Source organism: Typopeltis vanoorti, chromosome 5 (genome assembly GCF_054136105.1).
Source record: "Typopeltis vanoorti isolate ZY-2024b chromosome 5, IOZ_Tvanoo_1.0, whole genome shotgun sequence".
NCBI lineage: Eukaryota > Metazoa > Arthropoda > Arachnida > Uropygi > Thelyphonidae > Typopeltis > Typopeltis vanoorti.
In genome coordinates, this window is record NC_143553.1 from 23624240 (window position 1) to 23650820 (window position 26581).

At 35.1% G+C, this 26581-nt stretch overlaps 1 protein-coding gene across 2 annotated transcripts in view; it reads right to left on the reverse strand.

Annotated features, from left to right (window-relative positions):
* The window catches only part of LOC150106266 (uncharacterized), a 304586-nt gene that overhangs the window by 12401 nt on the left and 265604 nt on the right, over positions 1–26581 (reverse strand). For both annotated transcript variants that reach the window (XM_090392286.1, XM_090392285.1), the window contains one exon: positions 22746–22868. In XM_090392286.1, the coding sequence (XP_090248412.1) occupies positions 22746–22868 (123 nt within the window). The remainder of the gene's footprint in view (positions 1–22745; positions 22869–26581) is intronic.

Sequence of the window (26581 nt, forward strand, 5' to 3'; positions counted from 1 at the left end):
CTGGATCCTGTCAAATGCCTTTTCAAAGTCCAGCATTAACAATGTGTAGTTCTTTCCTTTATCCAACTCGCTGTCTTTTTCTTATTAAAAGTAAGTAGGCAAAGGCAATTATTAAGGCAAGACCAATCATTAGCAGTTCTAGAATCCTATGGAATTGATAAAAAACTAATAGCTATATTAAAAAATGTTTATCAGAATGCAGTTGCAGCAGTTAGAATAGGTGATGATTTGGGGAAATGGTTTTAAAACAAGCAGAGGTACTAGACAGGGAGACCCAATATCACCAAGCATTTTCATCGCACATTTAGAAAGAGCAATGGACAAATTGAAGGAAGATGCCAAAGGAACATCTGTACACGGAATGAGAATTAACAATCTGAGATTTGCAGACGACATTGTTATTATTGAAGAAGATGAAAGAGAACTACAAAAAAAACACTGGAACTGTTAAATGAGGAAAGGAAGAGATTTGGACTTGTTATGAACTTGGAAAAAACAAAGACAATGGTATTTGGTGAGAAGAACATGAAACAAAAGATACAAGTGGATGGAACTGATATAGAAAATGTAGAACAATTCACATATTTGGGAAGTAAACTGACATATGACTTGGACTGTAAAAAAGAAATAAAGATCAGGATTGCAAAGGGAAGAACAAATCTGAAGGCCATGGATAACATCTGGAAAAGTAAAATGATCAGTCTGCAAACAAAACCAACAGTACTGGAAACATGCATCTTCAGCAGTGTACTGTATGGATCTGAAACGTGGATAATAAATAAAGAATCAAGAAAAAGAATTTTGGCATATAAAAGAGCTTGTTACAGGAAGATTCTAAGAATAGCATGGGTACAGAAAATCACCAACGAAGAGCTCTATCAGAAGATACAACCAAAAGAGAATCTAATGCAGAAGATTATAAAACGGAAGCTGCAATTATTTGGACACATCTGTAGAATGAGTGAGGACCGGAAGATAAAGACATTTATGTTTGGTATTTTGGATGGTTTAAACAGAAGAGGTAGACCATACAGAGAACGGATAGACGATATAAAAGACTGGTGTGGAATGGGTGTACAAAAGCTGTGACACTGTGCACTGGACAAAGAAAGGTGGAAGAAGATAGTGAAACAGGCATCGGACATCAACGGGTAGTGAGCCCATGGTTCGTGATGATGAATCTTTCAAAAACCCATGCTGTCCCATAAGAGCACTTCCATCTACCCATTACTAAATTTTGTTGCTGACCAATTTCTCTAATACCTTAACTACTATTCCTAAGATATTAATTGGGCTTGTTACCTCTTAGAGTCTCCTTCATGCAAAGAAACTATTTTGCCCTCTTTTCACTTTCTTGGATTGCCTTATGACCAATTTCCTTGCACATTCTTGTGATGGGCTGATATGTCTAATTCCATGGACATTAAGAATCTGTTACATTTTAAACACCTGTTTAAAATGTAACATTAATTCCTGTGACTCTGGCACAGCAATACTTCCACCTGGATGGTATACACCTGCAAATGCTATTACTCAGTAACTGAACTATTTTGTTTGCTATTGTTGGCAAAGGTTGGTCGATTGGTAGAACCTCTGCTACTGATGGCTTGGTTAAGTAAGTTTGAGTGCGGTTAGTAGTTGGAAGGGAACCAATCGTTCGATGCTGTTGGCACACTCTCCCTCGATGAGTCTTTGGACTCCCTGGAGGTGTCAAATAATAATAATAATTGTTAGTTTCCAACCATCACCAGTCATTAAAATGATCCTTCATTGGTCATTCTTCCTTTTACTCGCCACACAAAGAAATAGTTCTTTGCTTTTCTTGGGCAATTTGGCTAAAATCTGATTTTGTCTTCTTTATCATATGCGTAACCCTTCTGGCTTGTACTGCTCATGAGCTTGGTGATTGCTTTTCCACTATTACATCCAACACAACACAACATCCACTTCTTTTCTTTTTTTTTATTTTTTTACAGCTCCTGCATAATGAAACTACTCACCCATGCAATTTCTAATAGATTTATCCTCCTGATCCTGTATACATAGATCCTACTATTTACTGTAACCTCTCCTCAACCATCCTCCATAAACTGCTCCAAGCTGACTTCTTATCTTGCTATAATCAGCTTCTATAGCTCCACACCTTTTCTTAAAATGAAAATTCCATTTGGCAACTTCAGTTACTGACAAATTCTCTGATCCCAGATCTAGTATTCTCAAACCTCGTCTCCTCCATCACATATAGGATCAGGTAATTATCTCTTAGTAATATAAATTTCATGTGGTTCTCTTCAGTGACCATTTCTTCTTTTAATCTATGTCCCCATAATAATTACTTGTCTTGGACTCCTGCTAAATTTCTAATGCATTCATCCAATCATTTCAGAATTCTCATATGCAGGGCAGAGCTCTCACATTGGTCAATGAAATGCATCTCTCAAATAAAGATATTCACAAACATCCAATGCAGCAGAATTTAATCCTACAGCCACTTGGAAAATGAGCATAACCACTTGGCCTAGAGGGCCAGCAAATCAATTATTTAATTAATTTACTTTCCATATTCTTTATCCTTATTTGCCTCATTAATTTCTTCATAACAGTCAGGCTTTTATGTACCCAACCAATTTACCACTGTTCAACCGTGCCTGGTTTATATCCCAGGCCTATAATAACTTCCTAATAATAGTAGATATATATACTATTCTATTTATTGTGATCTCGACCAAAAAACAGCCTCGAAGCAACAGCCATAATTCCTCAGCTATCAGTGCACAGCATTCCCCCCTCCACTTTTCTCTTTTTTGTATCTTCCTAGGGAATTGCCTATCGCTTTATTTACATTCATATATACTTCAGTTAACCAAGTTCTGCATATGCTAATAAACCTGGAACAAAATAACTATCAATATCATATACCAAGAATCCTTACTTTAGATAGTCCTCACTTTAGTATATGTATATAACAGCCCACAATATCTCATAAGTTATCATTATTTTCTTGATCTGCTTCACCAGTCGACAACCTAACCACCCTTCCCTTTTAATCACACCATGTGAGACAATCCAACTTCTTCTTCCTCTCTTCTTCCCACTGTGACTGCTAGTTTTCTTGTTCCTTTCACTTATCCCCTTCTTTTCTCTCAAATTCTTTCACTCTGCACTGTTTTTCATCCTTGTATCCACCATCCTGTCTGTTTTTACCTGTTGCTCAAGTTCATTATTCTCTCTCTCTCTCCTTCTGTGCATTCTGTATTGCATTCAGCAAAAACTTCTAGTTGCTTCTTGTCATTATTACACCACATGGATATCCTCACAGATAGTCTTTACTCTCCATCCAACACACTGTGTATTTGAAACCAATTATGTTCAGGGATGTTCTGCGAGTCTTTAAGGTTAGTAGATGCCAGAGTCAGATGCTATCCTGAATAATGGCGGCTGAAAGTGGTTTACAAATGTTCCATGTTTGGTTTTGTTTACTGCTAATTGGCTAATTACTATTTATAATAATAATAATAATAATTTTTTTTTAGGTATCTTTTAGGTATCAATTGCTATTTATTTCTTTATGTTATTTTTTTGTGTTTCAATTACGAGCCAAATTGGCACTATTTTACTAATAATCCTCCCAAGCTTCACATTATCTGCAAGCGATTGAACCCATCCTTGTAGTCCTGTGACAATATCATTGACATAAAGACTGAACAGTAATGGTCGCAGTACTGAACCTGTAGAACTCCACTTGTATACTATAACCTGATACTGCCACCCCCCCACTCCCATATTCTTACTTACCAATTTCTCCAAAATCTTAACTATGGAAGAAATCAAACCAGCCTACAGTTTGATTCCCTGTTGCCATTCCCTACATTAAAGGCATATTTCAGAAGGTATAGCCAAACTACTTATACCCATTGGCCTAGGAACATCATTCCATCATATACACAAGATATCTAAGTAAAGCTAAAGATAAAAGTCTGCCTTTAGAATACTCTGGAGTATATCAAATTCCTTGCAAGTGTGGATTATTGTATTTTGGCCAAACAGGTAGTAGATCTACAGCTGTGCATGATGATGAACATTTAAAGATTACATTAAGTTCCATGAGCCAGAGTAATCAGAACTTGCAGAGTATGCTATCACCACCAGATGCTGTATTCTTTGGAAGAAAATTAAGGTTCTTCATAAAAGTAAAAATCTCTTGGAAAGTTTATACAAAAAGAGTTGTGAGACCTTGCTCCACTGACTGAATCTAAATAGAAATGATGTATTTAAATTATTCCTCTGAAGGGAAGTAGGTCTTCACAAATTCCACACATAACTAAAATTTAATTATACATATATATGAATTATATATATATATATATATATATATATATATATATTTTTAAAAATAGATTTAATGACTTAAAAACCGAGATTACTTATAAAGATTTAATAAGATTAATAAAACTAGTTTCGGCTTATAATAGCCTTCATCAGGTATTCTTAAAGGAAGAGAATAGTAATAAACATTGAAGTATCTAAAAACTTGAAAATACAGGTAAAATATTGCCACACATAATTGATACATAAAAAACAACGTTTTTTAAACATTGAAGTATCTAAAAACTTGAAAATACAGGTAAAATATTGGCACACATAATTGATACATAAAAAACGTTTTTTATGTATCAATTATGTGTGGCGATATTTTACCTGTATTTTCAAGTTTTTAGATACTTCAATGTTTATTACTATTCTCTTCCTTTAAGAATACCTGATGAAGGCTATTATAAGCCGAAACTAGTTGTATTAATCTTATTAAATCTTTATAAGTAATCTCGGTTTTTAAGTCATTAAATCTATTTTTAAAAATGTATCACAACAAACCGAGTTGAAACATATAATTACACACACACACACACACACACACACACACACACACACACACACACACACAATATATATATATATATATATTATGTTTGTCTGTGAATTTATTTATTTTTTATTTTATTTATTTAATTATTTTTATTCATTTATTATTATTTTTTAAAACCTTGTTAAAATTAATTTTACTAGAGCCTTAATATAATTAATATAAAACCATGATGCCCTACATCATGTATGTCCAGTTCGTGCATGTCATTCTGTTGAATATATTGGTTTCTCTTCTGGTTGTTTAATTTGAAAGATATACTGAAGAAGCCCTTGATACTAAGGTGAATTTTACTAATTGGAAATATATATAAGGTACATCCGTTTTATGCTATTTACTAATTATCACGTCTTACTTTCCTATAAGTCATGTTATATCTTGTTGTATTAACGTCTATCTCGCATCATAAACTCTCAAAGCCGTTTGTATCATTTCCACTGTCATTCTTCATTCTGAGAGAGCATATTTCATCTGTTATCAAGAGTAACACTACACCACCATGTTTACCTTCGCTGTCCTGAAAATACATGTTATACCCTTCGATTGTAATTTCTGCTAGAACATCCTCCTCAGTTAAGTTTCACTGATAGCAACAATTTTGTAGAGACTGAGTCAATCAATAGCAGAAACTCATTCCCTTTATTCCTCTTGCTCCTTGCATTTGAATACAGAAAAACCAGTGCATTGCCAGCATCTTATAGCCATTATTATTTGAGAAGGCCAGAGAGAACAATAAGAACTGCTGGATACAAAACAAAGGAACAAACCAGTATGAAATTACAAGAATAGTTTCTGCTAGGGTTGAAGTTTACTGCTGCAGTGATGATAGTAAGGCAGCCAAGGGAAAAAAATAAGTAAATTTTGCATATAAATTATTAGGATTTTTCTCAAAATTTACATTAAATTTTTCCTGTTTAGCATATTTGTTTAGAGTATTTTCTCTGTGTTCATTGTACTGTGCTTCATTAATGGTAGAAGCCATAAGCCACCATGTTTGAATAAAAACTTTAGTTGAATATAACTAAAATCTACATTCGACGTTTCGACCTTTATGTCAAGGTCATCTTCTGGAGCATACAACTATACAGAGAAAACAAGCTACACTACAATCAAACTGGTTTGTTAAAGATACTGACCAACCACTACAACAATTGTTGGCCTGACCTCTGGTGAAAAAAAAAATAAAAAATAAAATAATAAAAAAAAATTATACATCAATAGAAATTTTCACCAGAGGTCAGGCCAACAATTGTTGTAGCGGTTGGTCAGTATCTTTAACAAACCAGTTTGATTGTAGTGTAGCTTGTTTTCTGTGTATAGTTGTATGCTCCAGAAGATAACCTTGACGTAAAGATCGAAACGTCGAATGTAGATTTTAGTTATATTAAACTAAAGTTTTTATTCAAACATGGTAGTTGTCTCCATAATTTTCAATGCATTTGGATCACCGTGTAAGTTTAAAAGAAAAGCCATAAGCCAGTTTGCTGGTACATTATCACCCACCCTGCCACCATTTATAGACTACAATTTGCATAGTATCCCACAAGATTTTATAGCATGCAATGCCTGCAGTGTGTTTACATCCCAGTAGTTTTGGCAAGACCAGGCATGAAACAGTTCATTAGAAATGAATGAGCGGTGGCAGAGAGATACAAGAGCGATCGAGGATTAGGAAAGTGAGTCTGATGTGTATATATCATTAGGAAGTGTAACAGATATGGAAAATGGGGTTGATTGGGTACAATACTTGGAGAGAGGTACTGAGAGAAGAATTGGAAGGCATGAAAAATGAGTTGAGATGTATGAAGGGAGAGAATAGAAGACTGTGCTAATTGATGTGGGACAAATGAGTAAGAGAGAGATTTGAGGAAATGACAGAAGAGAAAGAATGTGATTACCAGATAAAGAGAGATAATGAGGGGAAGTAGAGAATGTTGGAAGGGGTAGAGAGAGAGAGAGAGAGGGGGGGAGAGGAGGGATGCAGGCAAGAAGAGAGTGAATGGATAAATGAAGTGTGATGTACGGAGATTCAATGATTTGTGGTATACAAATAGAATGCTAAAGGAGTGCTTGCCAGGAGGAATGTGTTAATATAGCCATTTAATGAGGTGAACATGTGGACGAGATGACAGTGATGGCAGGTACAAATGACTCAATAGATATAGTGAATCTTGTGGTGAGAGAGATCTGAGGTTAATGTTAGAAGCTGTACAGCATAAGTGTGAAAGAGAAGGTAGCAAGCTTTGATACGATAATGAGAGTTCAAAAGAAGATCAACAATAACGAATGACATGATAGCAAAAACATGTTTTGAAAGACAGACTTGGATTATTTAAATGCTTGTAGTGCAGCTAATGAACTGTATGCAAGAGATGGACTGTATATGAACATGGAAAAACATAAGCACATGGAGAGACTGTTGTTTACTGGGCAAGTAAGGGCATCAGGGTAGGATATCTAGAGAGTTGCTAGTCAGAATAGTGGTATGGATGGGAAAATACATGGTATATCACAGAGTCAAGTAGAGTTTTTTTTGGGGGGGGGATAATAATAGTGGGTGTGAGAATAATGTTAATGCACTAATGCTTCTATATACAAATGTATTGAGAATAAAGGGAATGAATTGGATATATTAATAGTCTGAGCTGTCCTAAGTTTATTAGGATCACTGAAACATGGCTGACAGAAGATGATGCTCTGAATACAGGAATTTAGCATATATTGGCAAAATAAAATGTGTGAATGGAATGGTGGGAGTATTATTTATGAGGGGGGGGGGATAATACTAATTGTTTTGAGAGTGTATGGCATGAGATGTGAAGAATCAAATATTTAGTGGGATGTTGCTATAGGCCAAGACACACATAGAGCAGAAGATGTTTAGGCAGTGAAGTTAGGCAAGTGCAAATTGAGTGATCATTATGGGAGATACTAACTACAGCAATATAAATTGGGAAGAGGAAATAGCATATAATAATAAGAGAATGGAATTTCTCAATTCTTGATAGACAAATGTCTCAGGCAACATGTAACAGAGGGAACACGAAGAATTTTGGATTTGGGTCTTGCATCAGAGGATTTGGTTGTAACTAAGATGTCAACTTTGCCCCAGGTTCAAGAGAATGACCATGTAGTAATGGCTTGGGAGGATATACATATAGAAGTTTCAAGGAGAAAGGCATTTATGTTGAATTATAAGGCAGGTAATTATCTTAGAAACCAGCTTGGAGAAGTGCAAAAAAACAAACAAAAAAATAATAATAAAATAAATCAGCTAATGTCTTTATTACTTATAGGGAGTAGGCGAGGCCTTTTAACCCTATCTAGCTTTTGAGACTGAGTGGGCAACTGAGATTCAACTGCCCACTCAGGCAGCAGCGAATCAGAGATACCTGGCTCAAGACTATCTCTAATTATAAGCAGCAACAACCGATAAAGAGAGAGGCAAACAAGTGCTGTCATTTATTGGTACCTAACCCTAACATAATTTTTTGCAGATGAAAAACAGGTCATGATAAAAATATAAAAAGAAAGGTGGAGAGTAGTTGCATGAGAAATATAACACTCAGGCCAAGAGAAACACTAGTATAACAAGGAAGAAGTTGAAATATGATAAGAGATTACCGTATTTTCCGGTGTATAAGACGCACTTTTTTACCTTAAAAATTCATCTTAAAAATGGGGTGCGTCTTATATAATGAAGGTAAAGATTGTTTCCTCTTTTCAAAGTCATACGCACTCCCTTTTATGTTCCAAGATCTTTGTAGGCGGTTAATGGTGCAATCAAAGTGCGTGGAGTCCCTATTCAAGTTTCATAATATCTTATCTGAGTAATCAGTTACAGATGTTTATCAGTATTGAGTTGACGTGTTGAGATATTTTGTGTTAGGTTTTTTCCAGAAAATTGTATTAAATTTCTTGGGTGTGTCTTATACACCGGAAAATACGGTAGTTATGAGTGAAGGAAAATCCGAGATCTTCTGTTGTTATGTGCAGGAGAAATGATTGTGGAAAGTTAGATGAAAATGGAGGTAGAGTGACTATTTGAGATGACATGCAGTGAAACTGTTTAATGTTCACTTTATTGGGGCAATTCACCCTGGACATTCATCAATGTCCATGATGAATTATCCTAATTCTTTATTACAGGGGTGAAAAAAATGTCCAGGACTTTCATACTGGATGTATGTTACTGGAGGGATGTAGGAGGGTTCAAGTTTTAGAAACATGAGGAGAATGTGTTTTAAGCCTTAAGTACTCTGAATGTCAATAATGGATGGGGATCAAAGTTGAAAACAACTTTAAGGTAAACATCAAGAAATGATGCTATTTCAAGGGATACAGTAGTTTTAAAATAGAAATATGTAATATCAATAAGTATCATCTCAAAGAAAATGCACTAATCAAAGGCTAACCATAGAAGAAATTATACAATTATTATAGAGGAAAATCTGAAGGAAACAGCATCCACCATATGCTTCCCTGACTGAGAAGCACATGCTAAAGTTGACATGGACAAAATAATAAAAATGCTATGTGAACAAAAGCTCTCACTGAAAATATATCCTTACTAACTAGTTAGCAGGTGCTTCTCAGTGAATATGAACCAATATATGAAAGAAAAGTTATTATTACGTGACACCTCCAGTGTCCAAGGAGTCATCACAGGAGGGCAATCTTCTCTACTTCACTAAGTACATCTCACCTTCTCCACTACTACTTAATTTTCCTACTACAGGACCTACTACCATCAATGCCATCTATCTTACATCACCAACAACAGTATTTTTTGTCTGTAAACTGCATGTGCACTGAAGGCCAGTTTGTCTGTATGCAGGATGAAAAACCCCCGAGTTTCCAGAAGAAAAAACCCTGCTACCTCCATATGAGATTGGGTAAATTCACCTTAAATGGAAGTTGCATGTAAAAGCAGTTAAATAAAATCTGTGGGAAGCAACGCAGAAAATGAAGATCACAAAGTGAGCAAGTCACAAAAACTAGAAATAAGATAAACAGCATATACAAAAGAAATCAAAGATCTTAAAAGGTGATTGAAAAAGTCAAGATAAGGATATTCATTCAGTGTGAATGCTGGTCTTGATGTCCCATGCCAAAAATAAGAATACTGAAGAAAATAAGGAAAGAGATGGAATTAATCTCAGAGCTTTATTAACAATTAGGATATCAGAAAACAACATGGCATTATATTATTATTATTACCCAAGACCTTGTGGAGTCAAAGACTACAGAGCTAATTTAAGACAATCGCTTAAACAGAATTACATATTAACAAAATTTGCAAGGAAAACAGACCTAACGAAGTCCAAACTATAAGTAAGTTGTTATCGTTAGTAGTATTCTAGGAGACAGAAAAATAAGAGCTGATCATATCAGACAGCAGAAAATTAATATCTAAATTTATTTTTCATTGAGAAGAATCTGAAACAGCAAGTAAAGAATACAAACAAAAAATTAAGCACATATTAATAGAATGAGATTTTATGAAACTGTTAACAAGTGTAATAAGAACTATTCTAATGTTTAAATTTTAGTTTAAAATATAATTTTAAACCATACATAGGATAGAATGGATCGCACTTATAATAGAATTTTGATAGGCATCAACTAATCTGGTATAGCTGTAATTAATTAAGGAAGTCTGCCAGAGAGTGAGGCTATAGTAATGCTGAACTACAAAGCAGGAATCATGACCAACTGAGGAGCATACTGAGTTCAGCACAATGGTATCGATTGCAGCATGGAAAAAATATTGATTGTGGATGGGAAGCATTTAAAAATACTTAAATGATGACATATATGAATCTGTTCTGAGAGTTCAAAGAATAAATAGAGTAGGAGTCAGATAGATGTGTAATCTTATCAAGCAAGAGATTCATAAAAAAAGGATGATGTGGAAGAAATATGATGTGCATAAGGATGATATGTGTCATGAATATTATAAGCAGCAGGCCAGAAAAGTCACAACTGTTGCACAGAAAGCTAAGCTTGAGTATAAAAAGAAACTGGCTCACCAAGCTAAAGATAACCCCAAAGAATTCTATCAATGTGCTGCAAGTAAAAGAAACAATGAATATGAAAGAATAACTCTACTTAATGCAGATGGTGAGGGGGAAGGGATAACAGATGCAGAAGAAGTTGTTCAACTAATGAGTGCCTATTTTGCTAAAAGCTATCAACCTGGTGTATGCAACATTGATCTCACTGCTATCTCTTCACTGGATGAAGAAACTCTGGTATATGAAGAGGAGGTATTAGAGCTGTTTCACAAACAGAATAAGAATTCAGCAATAGGGACTGATTGGATATCAGCACGGGTGCTAAAAGAGTGTTCAGCTGAACTGGCTATTCTTTTAACCAGGCAATATAATTTGAGTCTCAGAACAGAGAAGATTCTGCAGGAGTGGAAAGAATATATGGCAATCCCATTGCATAAGAGTGGTGCAAAGACCAACAAATCCAACTATCAACCACTCAGTAACTCAGGAGTGGTGGTGAAGATTTTGGAAAAATTGGTTAGGGCTCACATTCAGAAATGGGTTGATGGAGAATTTCTACTTTGCAATGAACAGCATGGGTTTACCAAGAGAATTTCATATTTTAGCAACTTGCTCACATTCTATAATAATATTACCATTGATCTAGACAAGGAGAATGGATACACCATAATACTTTTGGATTCTGCTAAGGCTTTTGACAGGATACAGCATGGAAGATTGTTGTATAAATTGAAGAATATAGGTTTGGATTATAAAATATTAGCATGGACAAAAGGATTGGCTGACTGATATGTCAAAAAGTGGGATATGAGAAAGGCAAGTCTGCAAGATTTAAGGTACCCAATGGTATACCATAAGGAGTCCTTGGTCTACTGTTATTCAATCTGTATATTAATGACATTGGGAAGGATTTGACAAGCAACATACAGTTTGCTGATGATACAAAGATTAATAGGGTAATCAGGAATACAGCCGATATGCAGCAATTGCAAAATGATTTGAATAGGCTGGAATTGTGGGTGGGAAAATGGATGTCTGTTCAATGTCAGTAGATGTAAAGTCATGCGCTTTGGTGTGATTAAATATCAAATGTCACGTTACATTGGTGGGATTATGCTAAACTGATTAGGCTAGGAATCTTGGAGTGTTAGTAGATAGGAAGATGAAGTTCAGGAGCCATGTAGCAAAGACTGCAAATACAATTCAAAAGATAATTGTAATGCTGAATGAACTTTGATATGTATAAAGATAAGGATGTCATTACTGTCTCTTTACAAGACCTTGATAAGATTGTGCACAGGTCTGGTCTCCTGGTTTCCATTGTGATTCTGATACAATGCAAAGAAAGTGCTAAAAATGATATCAGGAGTGTGGAATACTGATTATGAAGAAAGATTGAGAATTTGTATACTGCAAACACTAGCAAATTTTTAAAACAGGATGAAAAGGGGTGATATGACAGAGTTCTGAAAGGGTTATACAGGATTTCAGTCGATGGAATTTTTTTATTTTTAATTTTATGGAGGGTGGGAAAAGGACAAGTGGCATCCTTGAAAGGTGAGTATGAATGCTGCTAAGAAATGCATGAGATCTAGATTTTTCTCTCATAGAGTAGTGTGTGATTGGAATGGATTGCAACTGGATGTTGTACTTGAAAGCAGTGTGAATGAATTCAAGAACAAGTATGATAGATGGTGCATGCAGTATGTGGCCTCTCTTGATGACTCTTAATAATAATAATAATAGTCAGACATGTTATGAGATAGCAGTGAAAAAAATGTTTGTTTTTATTTATTAGTTTTACTTTAAATTTACAGGGAATCTAAGCCAGATAGAACATTTAGTATGTGGATAGTTTGCACTTGTAGGAATTTGTACTTGAACATAATATTTAGAATACTTCATTAGTATTCTTTGTGCAGTGGTCGAATAATGGTGAGAACTGCAATTCATTTTGCCAATGGCTTATCGCCGAGTCCTCCATAATTTAAGGACTACATTTTGCACAACATACTATGCGCTTTTGTAGTGTGCAGTGCTCAGAATGTACACATCCCAGAAGTTAGAAATGTGACAGATGAGAGACCAGAAAGTGCATGTCTGCGTAAAAGGTAGAAAATAGGAAGAATTCTGCAATATAGAAATTAGCATAGCATACTTCAGCAGTATTATATCAGAAATGGATGAATACCAATTGAGAAAGACGAGTAGTGTAATCGAGGAAGAGGAAAACAAGTAGCATGAGAATGAGAATGAGAATATAAAATTAGGGAGGGTAGTGGATTTAAAAGATGGTGTAATTTGCAGGATGGTGCTGGTTGCGTGGATGAATGTCGGATGAGAGTAGGTAGCTTGTAGAGTGCACTGAAAGAGGGAGGGAAATGATTGAAGAATGAGTTAAGAAACGTGAAAGAAGAGATTATGAGAATGGAAACAACAAATGCGAAGAAAATCAGAGTAGGAGTGAAAATTATGGGAATGATATAGGGAAGAAAATAGGAAAACCAGAGAAGGAATGAGAGGATGGCAAGACAGTTCAGGAACCAGGGATGGAGAGATGACAGAATGGCAGGTAAGTGGGAAAACAAAGAGAGAAAGTGAGAGGAGAGAGAGAGAGAGAGAGGGATGTATGTTAGCAGGGAAAGAACATAGTAGTAAAAGATGTGATGTATGGAGATTCAATGATCCATGGCATGCCAAAACAGAATGCTAGGGGGAGTGTTTCCTGGAGGAATGATAGCCAGTGTAACTATGGCAATTAAGCAAGGGAAAAGAGTGGATGAGATAATTGCGATGGTGGACACTAATGTCTTGAGAAGCAGTATTAATTGGGTCATGAGAGATCTGAGGTTCGTGCCTGAGGTTGTACGGAAGATAGTGAGTGTGCTGCCATATATGATAATGTAGAGCTGAGAAGACCATCAATAAGGAATAGTATGATAACACGAATGTGCACAAAGAAAGACTTGGATTATGTGGATGCTTGAAGGGCATTTGAGGACAAAAATAAGGACAAATAAAGGCTTGTAATTTGAATAAGGAAGGATCTAGTCATCTGGAGTGAATGTGGTTCTCCAAACAATGTCCAAATGTCAATGCAGGGAAACAAGAATTATCAAGGTAGATGGAAGCAGGGGATGACCTTTTGTGGGAATAGCTTGAGAGAAGGAGGAATACCTCATGTAATGCAGAAGCTACTGGAGTCTGAAGAGAGGTATAGGAACAGTGACAATGTGTTAGTGAGTCTTTATTTTAATGCCAGGAATATTCATCAGAATAAAGGAGATGAATTGTGGTACTGATGGCCTTGGCCTGTCCAAAGATTATTGGGTCAATGATTCATGGTTGTCAGAAGACGATATAATGATAGGAATAGCATTTTTCAGTAGGATAGGAAGGGCAAATGCTGTGGTGGAGTACTGCTTATGATAAGTGAGGGGTTGTGTCCTCTCAGGCTGGAGGATTTGGAGGGCAAGAGAACTAATGGCTTTGAGGTCATATGGTGAGAAGTGGAGGTGGACAGGACAGGAGAGGAGTGGGGTATTACTATAAGCTAGGAAGCATAGAAGGAGAGGATCTAGAGATGTTTAGGCAGTTGATATTGGTGAGTGCAAAAAGGACGATTGTCATGAGAAATTAACTATGGCAATATAAATTGGGAAGAGGAAATTACATGTAGTAGTAGTAGTAAAGGAATGGAATTCTTGATGGACATATGTCTTAAGCAACATGTAGTAGTAGAAGAGGCACAAGGTTCAAGGGTTCGGGATTTGGTCATACTATCAGAAATGGCTGTAACTGAGATGACTAGGCATGTAATGAGAATCATAATAAGCTTAGATATCAGCTTGGGGCAGTTCTACGGATGGAGGAATTGGAAAGGCAAGATGATATCAGTGCTCGAGAACTGGTAAAGAAATATATATTAGTAGCAATGGCAAACTGTATACTGCAAGTGAAAATGATAACACAATTTAGTATAAAGTAGATGAAAAATAATACCAAATTGGAACTGCAGGTGAAAAAGAAGAGATGTAAGAAGACAGGTGGGGAGCAGATGCAAGAAGAATATAAGAATCAGGCCAGGAGCGTGACTAACATGATAAAGAAGGAAAAACTTGAATACTAGAACAGATTGGCTATGAGATCCAAAGAAAATCCTAAGGAATTCTTTTGCTATGTGGTCAGTAGGAGGAAGAATGATTGTGGAACAACTCGACTATCCTTTCCATCCATTGATGCAAAGGATATAGTGGACTTGTTCAATGAACACTTTATTGGGAGAATTTCATCATGGAGAAGTAAGTTTTAATATTAGAAGGATTGGGCAGGTTCAGGATTTAGAAATGCAAGAAGAGACTGTCTATCAAATACTGAGTATTCTGGATGTCAATAAAGCAATGGGACCAGATGGGATTTTACCACGGGTTTTGAAAGAATGCACTAAAGAAATTAATTTTTTTATCTTTAGTGCATTCACATGAATGGCTAAGGGGAATCTTATTTCTTCCCATGGAATGGTCACGGGAAAGATGACCGAGGAGTGGAAGGAGGGTTACTTAGAGCCATTGCATAAGGATGGTATTAGAATTCTAATCCTGTTGTCTCCTCTCTTTGAGAGAGTTGTAACTGATTACTAGGGAGATATGATGCAAAGTGGTTTCCTGTCAGCTTCCTTGCCATAAGTATTTATAACTGTAGCCATGTGTGTTCACAGGACCAGTTTGCTTGTTTTGAGGGATGAAAAATCCAAGTTACTGGGAGGGAAAACCCTCCACACTGTATGAGACTGGTTAACTCACCTTTAGTTGAAAGAGACCAGATAAAGGTTTCTCAAGTAATGGATGGAAATCGAACCCAGGTCTTTCCAACCAAAGGGCTTCATCTATACTGACAGAGCTATGGAGACTCAGTATTAGAATGGCAATGTCAAAATACAGACCAATTTGTATATCATCAGTAGTTGTTCAGATTTGGAGAAATACGTGAGGAGTCATCCACAGCAGGAGTGTCACACTCAATTGGATTGTGAGCCATTTGGCACAAAAAACGTATCTCAAGTGGGCTGCAAAAAAATTTGACTAAAAAAAGCTACACTAATTAGAATCAAAAGGAAGTGAAAGAATAAGTATAAATAAACTGGAAAATTAATGATGAAAATTTAATTTATTCTAAGACAATTCCTTCTTTCTTCATGTAGCATCCTCAGTGAGAGGATGCAGCAACATGTTCTTCCAGTTCTCTCTGTTGGTGACTTTTCTTTTTGTTTCTGCATAGCAATGTGATCTTATCCATGATCTTATATCTTCAAACCATTCTAAGTCATTACAAGATATATAAAATAATAATATAAAGATTATGGCAACTCAAAAAAATAAATAATATTTTTTATTATATTAATATTTACAATAATCAGCATTTAAAAAAAAAATTAAACTGAAATGAAAATATTATTTGAACAAATCAAACATTTATACAGTCTAAAAAAGTATAAAGTCTCATTAATAACCATCGCAAAAATTTACAGGGAGTACTATTAGTTTGAAATTTTTTGTGCTTGTGTTGAAATAAAATACTTTTGTTTTTTGGGGAAAAAATATATATTTGGGGAAAATTCTCCAAAATATATTTTGGGGTAAAAAACATATATATATATATATATATATATATATCATCATCAAATTCCTGCCATGTACCCTCAAGGGGTGTACAGGATACGATAGTACTACATGAAAAAATTACATCATTACTAACTTCCTATCTACAATTTTCCTCCAAATCAGTCTGTTACTTGTCAAGTCTCCAACATTATCACACTTTATATTTCTATCGTCTAAGGCACTTTGTACCATATCAATCCACCTATATCTTGGTCTTCCTCTGGGTCGTTTTCCTGCCAACCTGGAAGAGAACACTTATTTTGCTAATCTTTCCTCTTCCATTCTATTTAAGTGACCATACCACCTGAGATTAGCTCTGCTAATGCATTCCTGGATGCTGACATGTCAAGTTCTTTCCTAATATCCTCATTTTTAATATGATATTGCCATTGATGCCATCTGTTCACGCCTCTAATCTTTCTCAGGACTCTCATATCTGCGGTCTCTAGTCTTTGGTCAAGTGTTTTACTTCTGACCCAGCTCTCAGATCCATAAGTTAAAACTGGTTTGAACACTGTCTTGTATACAGCTAATTTAGTGTTCCCACTAATTTCTCTCTTATTCCATATGAATTTATTCAATTAACTTCCCACCATACCAGCTTTGCTGATTCTGTTGTCTATTTCTATATTTAATTTACCATCTACAGTAAAAATCGTGCCTAAGTAGCTGAAATGTTTTATTTGTTCCACAGGTTCTCCATTCACAACACAGTTGACAGTTTCAATAATTCTGCCTATTTTCATTGTTTTTGTCTTTTTATTGCTGACCTTCATACCATATCTATTACAACAGCTATTCAATTTAATCAGAGAATCTTGCAGACTTGCAGCAGATTTATTTAGAAGTATAACATCATCTGCATAAAGCAAAGAGCTGACATTAACATCTCCAATTTTAAATCAGGTTTAATACCACTTTCCTTCATAATGTGATCCATATAGATAATGGATAACAGAGGGGATAATATACATCCTTGTCTCACACCAGATTTAACATTAAACCATCTTCCTGTACTTCCTTCAATTCTAACTGCTGACTTACAACTCAAATAAAGACAAGTATTGCTTGATATAATGCCCCATTGAAACCATATAACTGCAGCGTATGGAATAGCTTCTCTCTTGGCACCTTATCATATGCCTTTTCCAAATCGACAAAACTTAAATACAGATCTTTGTTATATTCCCATGCTTTCTCGACTATTTGTCGTAAAGTGAAGATCTTATCCTGACAGCCTCTATTTGGCCTGAATCCAGTTTGTTCTTCACCAAGCTTTTCTTCCACAATTCTTCTCAACCGTTTCTCAAGTATACTTGCATAGATCTTGCCAGGAACACTCAGTAGGGAAATACCTCTGTAATTCTCACATTCAGTTTTATTTCCCTTTTTATATATGGGTACTATGAGAGCTCTACTTTAATCATCGGGAATTCGTCCCTCTGTCCAGGATTTCTGAACTATGCCGTGCAGCCACTGTAAGACTCTTATACCACCACACTCCAGCATTTCTGGTCGAATATCATCTACTCCTGCTGCCTTTCCACATTTCAAGCCTTTGATGGCTTTTTCTACTTCAAGTATGGATATGTATTCCTGACTGCATGCCTGGTCAGTGTTTTTTTACCACTGTGCTATCATCACTGCTTGCTTCATTTAGCAGTTTTTCAAAGTAATTACTCCATACTTCAAGGATATCTTTTTCTCCCGTTTTCATGTCTCCTTTATCATCTCTAACTCTTTTTATAGCACTCTTTCCTCCATTCCTAAGCTTCTTCAACAACCTCCAGAATATTTTGCCACCTTCTTGATATTTATTTTCTATATTCTTGCCAAAGTCCTCCCATGACTTTTGTTTAGCTAGTTTTACACAGTGTTTAGCATTCTTGCATTTGTCTCTGTATTCTCTAAGAGCACAAGCTGACTTATTTGACAGAAACTTTTGATATGCTTTCTTCTTTTCCTTCACTGCCTCTTTAACTTACTGTGTCCACCAGGGAGTTCTGATTTTTTTATCCTTGCAGACAACCTCACCACATGTCTCTCTGGCAGAATCAATCAATGTTTTCTTCAGAGTTTGTCACTAAATCTCCAAGGTTTGATTCCTGTTCACAAACTCTTTCATTTTTTCTTCAATAATTTTTGTGTATTTTAGTCTACAGTTCACATCTGAGAGCTGCTCAACTTTTATTCGCTTTAAAATTTTCTTACATGTTATTCTTTTCAATATGAAATTCAATTTTATCCTGCTCAAGACTACTATATATATATATATATATATATATATATATATATATATATATATATATATATATTCTTGCATAATATAATTACAGTAATTTTAAATAATTTAATTGTAGTATTTTATTTTTTCCCTGACACTTGACAACATTTATCGTTAACCAGCTTGACATTTTGGACTTAAAGATTGAGAGCATTAGACCTTCATTATGGTAGAAAGATTGATGTCGATTTGCCTTGATCTGTGTTTTGTTACCTTTCATACACGAGAATGATTATTCACACAAATAGATGCTTCCAAAATAACAGAATATTTGCTGAAAGCTTTTTTATTTCCAGGTTTTTGACCTAAATAAGTGTATATTTTTGGAATACTGACCTCTTAGTATTTCTCATTCAGAATGGAATCATTTTGGAAATCAATAAGTTCCATTTGAATACAAATAGGAGATTTTTCAAAATTAAAGGAAAAAGGATCTGTAAAAAGTGAAATATCTTCTTCCTGCTTTAAATCGCCTATGAAATTCTTCTTTGATCTTTTCTAGTTTAGGAGAATATTGAGAAAAGGTAAAGCTTTGATTTTTATTGTTTAACTGTTCCCATATAGGAAAGTAATTTAGAATATTCTCTTTTATATGATTTTGAAACAAAACCAATTTACATCTAAAACTTGCCAGTGAATCATACATGTGTTATTATCCAATCTTTCCCCTGAAGTTTGACATTTAAATCATTCAAATGTCCTGTAATATCAACTAAGAATGCTAGATCTTGTACTTGTACCCATGTCTGATCATTAAGAAATACAACATCATAATTTTTCATTCCTAGGAACAATTTTATCTCCTCTAAAAAGTAAAAAAAAAAAAAAGCTCTTCAAATTCACTCTCCAAGTCTAAGAAAATTGTGCAAACTGGTGGTGATTGAGACCTCTGGATCAGATGAAGTTCACAGTATTTGTCACGGCCTTGAGTATGCTGCTCATTTCCAATACTTTGGAGCACAGGACCTGCTGATGAATAATGCAGTGGAAAGATTGCAGATTTGGAATGTCTGGATGCATTTCCGTTAACTTTGCTGCAAGTCTTGGTACCAAACCTTTATTTTTGCCTGTCATAGCTAGTGCACCATCAGTTGTCAGAGTCATGAGCCTGTTCAGAGGAAGTTGGTATTTTTCCAAAAATGTTCCACACAGCAACCAAAATGTCTTCCCATGTAGTGGTTCCATGGATGGGAATCATTTCCAAGAACTCTTCAGTAATATTCATATTGTCGTCACAAGCCAAAGAAACAGAGCAACTTGAGCCATGTCATGAATATTGAAACTTCGTCAAGTACAATTTAAAAGCACTGTACATTTGCAGATATTTCTTGCAAATGGTCACACAGATTATCTGCCATTTCGGTTATTCTTTTGATCGCAGTATTTCTGGACAAAGAAATGTTGCAAAATACTTGCACATTTTTGGGACAGACGTTTTTGGGTACTTTTTATAATACATTCCTTAACCAAGGGACCATCAACAAAAGTTTGGAATGTTATGCCAATAAATCGCTGATTTCATAACTGGCTCTGACTGCTGATTCATTGTTTTTCATAATTTGTGAAAATACTTGTTGACTTGGAAGCGAATTCTTCATACTTTAATTTTTGTTCTCTCAGTTTACCCTCAAAGCATGAATATTGTTCTTTGTGAATTTTATTGCAGTGTCTTTTTATATTATATTCTTTGGAGACACTAATTGTTTCATTACAAATAATGCTCACAATATTGTGCTTTGTTTCAGTGCAGAAGTAATTCAATTCCCCAATTTTTTTTTTAGAATTTTCTCCCCTCATCAGCAATTTTTCTTTTTCTTGTTGTCTTAGAAAGCAACATTGTCTGGGTTAATAAATATATTATTAATAACAATTTTTATAAAAATATATTTATATAATTACTTACATTATGAAAATTAAATTTATTTATTAGTTGGAAGGGAGTAAATAGTTTGATGCTGTTGGCACACTCTCCCTCGATGGGTCTTTGGACTCCCTGGAGGTGTTACATAATAATAATAATAACACACAAAACTGTAGACCAGTGCACGATACTATTGCAAATAAAAAATAATAAAGGGAATCCTTCACAGCTTGATTACGTTGCTCATGTCGTTAGATCATGTTCGCACACTAACATGTGCTTCAGAGATCGCTGATGACTGTAGCAAGCAATTATAAACTTGCACAGCCTAGATTCACAGGTGCATATGCTGCACATCAATTTGGTCACATGAACAACTCCTAGCCGATAAAATTCACTTTTTCCAGCGTGCTATAAATTAACAATGAAAGCATAAATATAGTTTACGATTGATTAGGATCAGATCTGACATTGAAATTGCGATATAAATTGTTATTATTGCAATTATATTATAGCAGGTCATTGCATCCATATTGTAACTATAAATGTCATATGAAAACGAATAAATCGAATGTTTAAATCGATATTTCTGTTTTATTATAAAAAGCAACCATCTTTTTTTTTTTGTATCTTTCTTTGAGGCATCATGGGCTGCACAAAATTACTTTGTGGGCCACCAGTTTGACATCCCTGATCAGCACTGGGCAGATGAGGATAATGTTATCTTTAAGAGTCAGCATGAATTTGTTAAGGGATACTCTTGTTTTAGTAATCTGATTACCTTTTATAATAAAGTAAAAAGAGCCATTGATGAGGGAAAGGCATATGCTGCCATTTCTTTGGATTTTACCAAGACTATAATGATTGTGGATTGGCTGTTTGATAGATATCCAAGTTGTGAGGGAGCAGTATCAAGGAAGCAGAAGGTTACAAGTGGGGTCGCACAGGGCTCAGTACAGGGATGTAGATTGTTTAACTTTTATATAAATAATATTGTCAGTGGAATGCTAGGGAATATTCAGTTGTTTGCAGATGATGTGAAGTGGGAAGGGTTATTAGTAATAGTGCAGATGTGGTAACCATTCAAGAGGACTTCAATAAACTGGACAGATGGGCATATGAATGTGGATGTCAGTTTAATTCAGCTTAAAGTAAGGTCTTGAAGTTTCGGATACATTAATGGGAGGCTGCATACTCTGTTGTAGGAAGTGGGGGAGGCAAGGGATCTTGGGGTGATGATTGATAGAAACCTGAAATTCAGGGAACAATTACTGCAAAGGTGGTGGAGGTAACATTGAGGATTGCTGCAATACTGAGAAAGATACTGCCCAGGAGATAAAGAGTTGTCATTCCATTATATAGTGTCTTGATCAGACCACACTTGAACTATTCTGATTAAATTTGGTCCTCAGGATTTGAAAGGTAATAAATTAACCTTGGAAACAGTGCAGAAGCTGATAAAAAAAATTATATCAGGACTGTACAATGCTAGTATTGAGGAAATATGGAGAGGTGATATGATTGAGATGATGAAACTGTAGCAAGCAGTTACAGGGTTGACAATGAGGAGTTCTTTTGGCTGGTGGAACAGGGGGAAGGACAAGGGAACCATCCCTAGAAGTTGTAGAAGGATGTCTTGAGGAAGAGGGTGAGCAGTATTTTTTTGCATGAAATAATTGAATTGTGAGATACACTACCTGATAGGGTAGTAGGAGTAAGAATGTTGAATAAGTTCAAGGAGTTGTATGATAGACTATGTTCTCTAGTGTGGGTCTCACACGATCAGTCTTGTGACTCAACAGAGGTCCTGAATCATAATTGTTATACTGAATATGAAAAGAACACTTGACAAAGATTTTTTTTCCCCTGAAATTCACTATAGCAAACTTTCATCATACAAACTTTTCTTGTATCTAAAAAATAAACATTTTAAAATGAGAACTAGGAATATATCAAGGAAATCATTTTTAACTGAAATGAATTAAATATTACGGAAACTAACCTTAATTGATGGCAAATGCTGCTGAAACATCTCACGTTTTCTTTCAGGCACATTAATTGCACGAATGCAACAAAAAAGTGGTGTTTTCCACTTCAGATCCATGTAATCAATTTCAGAATTTGCCTAGAAACACAATTTCATAATAATTAATTCCAAAACAGAAAAGAACTTTTAAGATGCAAGCTTGTGAACAGGCTTAGATGTTGGAAGATATTCAATCATTACTAACTATTATAATAATGGAATTAACTCATGTAAATTATTCTTTATTCGTAGAATTTTCACTCACAGGCATCATCAGTACAGGTACAAGACTAATTAAACAATAACTGTTATATTCACAAAGCACCACCTAAGTAGCTAAGGTTAAATTTCCTAAATTTATTTAATGATTATTATTTATTTATTATTATTTTTTATAAATATATATATGTGCATACACTTCTATGTTAGGAAAGATTTGCTGCTTTATAAAGTACTATTTCCCACAAGGGGGAAAGACATAGACCATCAGATCTGTTTAGGTTAGGGGAGTGAAGTAATGTTCCACATGTTTCTTTGCATAGCTGTTCCATTAGGAACCGACTTTTGTGAATGACTTTTGTCTTGCTCCACTTAACTCTATGTCTGGTGTTGATGGCATGTTCTGCAATTCCAGACTGTTCGGGTTCAAGGTACTGGATGTACGACTGGTGTTCTTCTAACCGGACCTGAGCAGATCTTCCTGTTTGTCTGAAATATGATAATCTACATGAGCAGGGAATCTGGTAGACACCTAGATAGCTGAGATGTGGGAGCTTGTCCTTTGGAGACATTAGGAATGTGGAGATTTTTCTGACGGGTTGAAAAGTCACACAGATATTTAGTGGTTTTAGCACCTTAGCTATGCGTTCACTAACCCCGTGTACATAAGTATACGTGTAGGTTCTTCTGTACTTGAAGAGGATGCTGGAGCACGACTACTTAAAGCTCTTTTTATGAAAGACTTCTTATAGCCATTGGATATGAAGGAGGAATTAATATACTGTAATTCTTTTTGTAAAAGTTCTTCTGAAGAACAAAAGGAGTTGGCTCTATGAACTAGTGTTTTTATAGTACCTGCCTTTTGGCTGGGATGGTGATGTGATTCAGCGTGGATGTACTGGCCTGTATGAGTCCCTTTCCTATAGACTGTGAATTGTAGATAACCATCTGGTTGGTGAAGAATCAAGAGGTCTAGAAAGGCTAACTGCTTATTTACTTCTACTTCTTGGGTGAACTGGATCCTTGGATGAAGTGCACACAATGTTAGTGAACGCACTAAGGTGCTAAAACCACTAAATATCTGTGTGGCTTTTTTACCCATCAGAAAAATCTCCACATTCCTAATGTCTCCAAAGGACAAGCTCCCACATCTCAGCTATCCAGGTGTCTACCAGATTCCCTGCTCATGTCGATTATCATATTTCAGACAAACAGGAAGATCTGCTCAGGTTCAGTTAGAAGAACACCAGTAGTACATCCAGTACCCTGAACCCGAATAATCTGGAATTGCAGAACATGCCATCAACACCAGACACAGAGTTAAGTGGAACAAGACAAAAGTCATTCACAAAAGTCGGTTCCTAATGGAATGGCTATACAAAAAAACATGTGAAACATTACTTCACTCCCCTAACTTAAACAGATCTGATGGTCTATGTCTTTCCCCCTTGTGGGAGATAGTACTTTATAAAGCAGCAAATCTTTCCTAACATACACATATATATATTTATAAAAAATAAAAAATTAAAGAAATTTTTTTTAAATTATTATAATTGAATAATTAAATAATTATTTAATAATTAAATAACTAAATAATTAAATTTAAATAATTAAAAAAATTAAAAAAAAAATAATAATCAAATACATTTAGAAAATTTAATCTTAGCTACTTAGGTGGCACTTTGTGAATATAACAGTTATTGTTTAATTAGTCTTGTACCTGTACTGATGATGCCTGTGATACTCAGGTGAAAATTCTATGAATAAAGAATAATTTACGTGAGTTAATTCTGTTATTATAATAGTTAGTAATATGTCTACTCATGGTATTTCCTTACTGAAACTTATATTCAATCATGTTTTTACAGTAGTACATAACACCAAAACAATGTGGTATTTATCAAGTAGCTAATATGTTTGTTGCTGATTTTTAATCTGCATCTTCAGAGCATAGCTATTCGTCGCATATATGTGTAAGAAATAATTCAAACTGTAATGGACAAAACCCCGAAGTCCAAGCTTGGCACCCTCTGACTGACAGAAGTTTTTAGAGTTGTCGAGTTGGAGGTGATCCTAAAATAACTGTCTCCCACATTTTAGGCAAATTAATGCAGATACAGCGTTTGAGGTTAGAAGAGTATTTTATTGGTATTGCTGATTCTAAAAACACTCTCGCTGTCTTGTAATAATAAATTATATACAGAACTGATTTTCTTCCATGACTTGTCAATGATAGCAACAAATGTATTTCTCGTGTTCTCCAAAGTGGATATTAACAGATCTTGCTGGGTTTTTTTTCCATAATAGGCCAAGTTAGTCACAAGGCACTTCATACACTACAAGATGTGTAGGGAGGATGAAGTTTGTCTTTCAGTGAGTTGATCAAACATCTATCACCATCTGCCAAAAATCAATTGCTGTATCTGTTCAATTTGATATCATTTATTTTGTATTGTTTGTATCATTTTCTGTGATAACACTTTTCTGGATACCTGGGAAAAGGTGATTATTTCTACCTTTTCTAAGCCAGAGAAGGATTGAAAATCCCTAGTATATTACTGATCAATTGTTCTAACCAGCTGATTCCTTCCTTCTACCAGACTACCTAATGTGAAAAGATTCTCAATATCCTACACCTTACCTTAAAGTAGCCTTGGAACGTACAGTAAGGATTTTTCAGAAATTCAATCTATATGCTTCATTCATTCCTTCCTACCTATCAACAAAGTATACATTACCAGGAGTCTATCAAGTACCCTGTTCATGTCATCTTTCCAATTTTGGACAGACTGGCCATTCTGCCTTGATTAGAATTGAAGAACATCAAGACTATATTGCATTTTTGAAATGAGACAAATCTAGCCATGCTTCTCATGCTACTGACACTAGATACCGAGTTCTTTGGAATCTGATAAAACTTCTTCATTCCAGCAAGTTCAAATTTGATCATCTTTTTCTTGAACCATGTGAAACATTAAGAAATCATCCAAACTTGAAGTGACCACTATTAATTGTTCATAAGTTTTTTTTTTTTTAATCTATGCAACTTAGTACGATGTTCCTTTGAACTCTGATATCATATATTTCAGGCTAAGACTGAGACGCAAGCTAGTATACACATGATTTATGACTCATTATTTTGATTCATCTTTTCAATGTAGTTAATGGTTTATCTCCCTGAGAATGTCAATGTAACATTACATGAAGTATAATGGAGATTTTGAATACATTCTATATAGTTTTTGTTACATGAGTAAGCCATGCAAGTTACTTTAATATAAGTAACAGTCTAACATAAATTGTACATCTACCTCCTCAAATTCCTGAGAGCACTCTTTCCCAAGATCCTTGTTCTGTTTTAACCAGTTTTCCTTCTGAAATATGCTGTAGAGGTTACTTCTCCTCTCAGCAAATCAGATAACCATCTTGTGTAAGTCTCCACACTCTTAGAACATTCCTCCTCTGACCACACCTATTCTCATGTCTTTTGGCACTAAAAAAAAAAGTACCAAGTGGGATGCTCCAGAACAATTACTACTCTTCCTGTCATATAGTCTCACTATTGTTTCTGCTCTTGTGCTGAGTGAGTCAAA